Source organism: Pistacia vera, unplaced genomic scaffold, assembly GCF_008641045.1.
Source record: "Pistacia vera cultivar Batoury unplaced genomic scaffold, PisVer_v2 Contig433, whole genome shotgun sequence".
NCBI lineage: Eukaryota > Viridiplantae > Streptophyta > Magnoliopsida > Sapindales > Anacardiaceae > Pistacia > Pistacia vera.
In genome coordinates this window covers 1,135,086-1,140,369 of record NW_022196261.1, presented here as the reverse complement: position 1 = coordinate 1,140,369, position 5,284 = coordinate 1,135,086, and the positions used below count along the sequence as shown (strand labels likewise).

At 35.8% G+C, this 5,284-nt stretch overlaps 1 protein-coding gene across 1 annotated transcript; it reads right to left on the bottom strand.

The window, feature by feature from the left end:
- Positions 1–786: 786 nt before the first annotated feature.
- LOC116143883 (uncharacterized tRNA/rRNA methyltransferase slr1673) lies at positions 787–5,284 on the bottom strand. Its single transcript, XM_031429328.1, has 4 exons — positions 5,016–5,284; positions 2,936–3,227; positions 2,058–2,108; positions 787–1,246 (listed from the first exon to the last, which is right to left on the bottom strand). Exons 1-4 carry the CDS (start codon positions 5,282–5,284, stop codon positions 845–847), a joined length of 1,014 nt encoding a protein of 337 aa, XP_031285188.1. The 3' UTR covers positions 787–844.

The window sequence follows — 5,284 nt, the reverse complement described above, 5'->3', positions numbered from 1 at the left end:
AGAGAGTAGGTTGTGCGATGGGGAACCCGTGAGTAATGGGTAGAGTATTCCCGCATGTACGCCGCATTGAGAGAGCGACATGAGCATGAGAGAGATAAGTGGTGTAGCCCGTGAGAGTGCATGCAGATGAGGGTTATACCCGAGAGCACCCGAGAGAAATATTATTCACTCACATGGCCAAGGGTTCTGAATCCATGCATAACCAAGTCCGATCGGCTAGAATGAGGAGAAGTCACGTAGAGCAGGAGCGAGTCCCGGCCATGCCTCCGGTAAGATGAGGCCGTGACTACTAAAAAGAGTTCATAGAAAAGAGTTAGGAGAAAGAGAAAATAGAGAGAAGTATCAGAGAGAGAGAGAGAAAATAGAGAGAAGTATCAGAGAGAGAGTAAACGAGAATCGTAAGGAAAGAATTAGAGAGAGAGAGTTACGGGGATAGATGAGTAGAGGATTTACTTACTGAGCATTAGTTGTGCTCACCCCGTTGTTTTCTATGTTTTACAGGATCTAAGTGAGGACACAGTCGGATGGACATCGGTGAGTGAAGGGAAATGGCTACACTGTCCACCTTGTTTTTTATGCTTTTGTACATAATATAACTTTTTGTATAAAAAATGTATATGTTTAATAAAAGAAAAATTTGGGCCCAACCTTTTTATGCTATTTTATATGCATTTTATTATGTACATATTTTATGAGTATTTGAGTAGAAAGGGCTATTACATAATTTGTGTGCATTTAAGTCCTTATTCATACTTCTTTGATTCTTTCTAAGTTAGATGGCAGAAGTTAAATGTTTTAGACTCCTTAGAGTTAATTTTCATAAACCCTCTTAATTTCACGACAATTAGATGAATCTCTGAATCTTTGGTTGTAACATATACAAGAAAATTCCTCCCGCCACAGAAACATTAAGAGACTCAAATTCTCCGGGCATCGGTATACTCACAAGTTCACATACCCGCTGAGATTTATCTGAAAGGCCATTCCCTTCACTACCCAAAACCAAGCATACTGGGACATCTGCTAAAGAATCCACGAATTCTTGGGACAGCCGTGCCACCCGTCTATCTTCATCATTACTCTCCGGATGTCCAGCTAGTAACTTCATTTGAAACACACCTTTAAGAGCTTCAAGATGATACCAACTTCCAGAAACCATGGGGAGCTGAAAGCAGGCTCCACGGCTAGCTCGGAGAGCTTTCTCATTGAATGGATCACAACAGCCAGGAAGTAGGAAAACACCACCCTGTTGGATAATACCCTTAAAGTCAGATTTCTCTTTGGTCCTGAAATGAATTGATGACAATCAATGGAAACAGGCAGCATTCAAAATGCGAATGCTTTGATGAAGAAATCACAGGAAATTTTGATATATGTTGTTGATCCAATTCTCAGTCAGAATGAATGGATATTAGATATCAAACATAAAAAGATTGTTTAGAGTTACATGTAAGTGCTACTGCATACTTAATAATTATGGGTTATTTGCACTTTAATCCTTATGATTTGGAGTATATTACCCTTACCTCCAATACTATGGTATACAAACAGTCCAGTTTAGTTAGATGAGACTTTTCAATGAAAAGTCCATAACACCCCTATTGTCTTATTCAAATGAAATTAGAAATGAATAAAATTAAAAAATAAATAAATAAATAAGTAAAAAGCATATTGTACACCTAAAAAAAAAATCCTTAAGAATAATAGTTGACATTCAAATATAATATGGGCCATTTTTAGCATATTATAAATCATTCTAATAATTTATGAATACGACAACAGGGGTATTATAAACATTTTATTGAAAAATCTCATCTGATTGGACTAAACATTCCTATCCTATAATACTGGAGGTAAAAAATATACTCAAAACCTTGAGGATGAAAGTGCAAATAACCCATTAATAATTAGATGTCTAGTTCAGCCATGTAGGATGAGTATCAGCATTGAATGTCCAAACCTATGAATAATCAAGATAAAAAGAGAGAGAGAGAGAGAGAGAGAGAGAATAGAAGGAAGATAGAAAGATAACTAGAGATCCGCAACCATTTTCTCACCCATTTAAAGGCCATAGCTGATCTGAGCAATGTACCTAGGTTACCTGGGTCCTGCAGGGAACAACTCTCACACATTAGTGATGTGAATGCCCATAATGATCCTGACATCAAATGCCCGCTAATATGAACTAAAGATTAAACAGTGTTTACAACTAAAGGTCGAATCAACTTCATATTTTATCGCATCAAGCTTCAGGTGAAAACTTTCATGATATATCTTCAAAGAGTAATGTTACATTTACACCACTATTTTACACCATTTTCATTATATCATGATGTGACATATACTCCAACCACACAAATTTTTAATTACTGAATTTTTAATATTATAATAGAATTTGTGTGGTTGTAGCATATGCCACATCATGATGTAATGAAAATTGTGTAAAAAAATGCTGTAAATGTAACATTACTCATCTTCAAATACATACTGACATCATCTTGCAACAAGATGAATCAACTAACAAATTCAATGCCTGCATTTGCAATTTTCCCTGTGTCCATATATGTCCATCAACCAATATGATGACAGATATATCATTGAATGAGTTTAAGCAATTGTTGCATCACAAGGTTTGTAACAATCACAGAGTGAAGTTTACCATGTGCACCTGGAAACCTGAGAAGATTTTCGACTTGAAATTACTCTATATTTTTTTGGGTATATTTTCTGTAGCCATTATATTAATAAGTAGATATTCAGTGAGGTTGGTATCAGAGGACACGGCCAACCCCAGTGATCACCTGTTTACAAGGATCCTAAGACATCACAATGACAACACCAAGAGGTACACACTACATGGTGCCACTTTTAACACAGTAATGCAAGAACACAATCAGAGAAGAAACTTCAACAGAAGTGCAAGTGTGACAGTTACCTGAATCCCATCGAGGACTAGAATTCTGTGACTAGATGGGAACCAACTCTGACAATTTGTCTCTTTTTGATTGACCTCTATACTGATAAAACTTGTTGGAAGTTTCATCAAGGCAATTGCTTCAATAGATTCAGATGATTGTACCCCAGAAATTTTTTTCATCACCACAGAGCTAACACGCACAGTACGAGCAGAAATATCCTCTAGCTCTTCTGGAATTTTCACTTTGTCAAGTAATAGTAAACAATCCATTCTGAAAGATTTATCCTGCAATGACCTTTCATATATTTCCCTGTACATGAAGTATAGTCATAAATAATTCACACTAAACCTATGCAGTTAGTTTCATCAAGTTCCTGATTTCAAAAGTACAAGTCAAGGTTAAATTTTGAACTGAAACATACCAAAGATTACTACGTAAATGCATAATCGCTAAACCTGACATGGTTTTTAAATAATGATCAACTTGAAAAAGCATACTGCAAAATACAAATAAAAGTTATGTACACAGGAGAAACAAGACTGCTGCTTCACATTTGCACAAGAAGACATTGTAAAAGGTCCTCTGATGAATAGTAAGCTTCCAAAGCAAGATTTGAAGCTATTGATTTAGTTTTTATTTATTTATTTTTAATACCCAGAAAGCTATGGAGCTCTATTTTTCACTGAGTTCTAAACTGGGCTACTTCCAAACCCTACAACCTCAGAAGAAAAGGTGCCAGTGAGATACAATTATTTACTAAATAGGTGGCCTCAATGGATTAAACTCCTGACCTCTTGGTTGGAACCAAGGGTCTTAACCACTCAACCTAACCCTTGGTGTTGAAGCAATTGAATTACTATATACAATCTGTCTGGTATATAGCAATCATCTAAGAAGATTGAATACTGCCACTTTCTAACAAATGCTTCTTTATAACACGTTTAGTGGAGAAGGTCTACCATAGTTTTTTGGACCACAAAGAAGTTGGTTTATGTATTTCACCATGTCAACATTGGTTATATCAATAGAAAAGAAAAGCTTACCATGAGAAGAATTATTATTAATCCCTAGTAATATAGATATTTAAAAGAAATCCACTTCCCCTGTTTTTACCATAATTCCCAGGAGTGATATATCGCAACTGTTTCAACTTGTACTTTCTGGTAAATTTTTTCAAGCACATCTGTTGCCAGATGACACCTCTCATAGCTAAGTTGTGTACCCCCATATAGGTTAAGTAACACCATATATTGTAATATTAAAATCCACTCTCTCATTTTTGCTAACAAATGGGTTCAACTCCTAATAACATATATTCACTTAGAAGATTGCATTTCAAAGTGCGTTAGTGGCATACAATAGTGCAATTGTACATTGAAACTTTTCAGCGAAACTTTTTAGCAGTCAAAATATGTGCAAAACTCCGGCCATCATAAACTGGTAGCTTAGTTGACAGACAACAATGAACTAATACCCATGTTGCCATATGCTCATATTGTCACAATAACAGAAGGCAAAGCTCCTGCTGAGTTCCATAAACGATATTCTATAAACAACAGAAATGACTTGGACAAGAGATGCGCTTGGTAGACCTGCGTGAGCTTAAACAATATTTTCAGTTCGTGAGTTTCGATAGTATTATAGCACCATTACCTATAGCCTAAACTTTGAGATTAATGGTAATTCATTTCCTAGTGTTTCCAAATTTGTGAGCAGATTGCTGCTAACACCAATAACATTATTAACCACAATCTTAAACCAAAAAATTCCTATTTTGTCCTTGCGAAATGATAATTGTACAAACGATTACAAATCATAAATCAAACAGTAATAACTTCCCAGTATGATTCTTTTACTTGATATACATAAAACTGACCAAGATTCAGACAATGACAAGAATAATAATCACCAACAATAGCAAATATATTGACCATGTCGATTAGAAAAAAGAGCCTCAACAATTACAAAGAAATGAAATTTCGCGAATCCTATAAAATGATGGAAAGGAGTGACGATAACAGTAAACAAATAAAAAAGTGAAGTGAGAAAGAGAAAGAGAAAGAAGGAAAATGAAATGAAGGCGGAAGAGGAGGTAACCTGATGGGAGTAGTACCAACAACGAGAGCAGAAGAATGAGAGTGGCGATAAGATGAGCTATGGCGGAGCTTGAGGCAGTGTTTGACAAATGGGTTAGAAGTGCTAGAAATGGAATTAACATGAGAAGGCAAATCAAATTTAACCACTCCAGCGCAACCATCATCGTGATTCAAATGAGTTGGTAGCTTGGAATTAGCATTTGTGCGTTTGAAAACAGGAGGATAAGTAACAAATTCAATGCCTGCATTTGCAATTTTCCCTGTGTCCAT

Bases quoted from the DNA above. Each gene is read 5' to 3' on its own strand.
- LOC116143883 (XM_031429328.1), bottom strand. From the start codon at position 5,284: ATGGACACAGGGAAAATTGCAAATGCAGGCATTGAATTTGTTACTTAT. The intron at 3,228-5,015 runs GTTACCTCCTCT...CTTCATGTACAG, and splicing joins GTTGGTACTACTCCCATCAG to GGAAATATATGAAAGGTCAT. The intron at 2,109-2,935 runs GTAACTGTCACA...TGTTCCCTGCAG, and splicing joins TAGTCCTCGATGGGATTCAG to GACCCAGGTAACCTAGGTAC.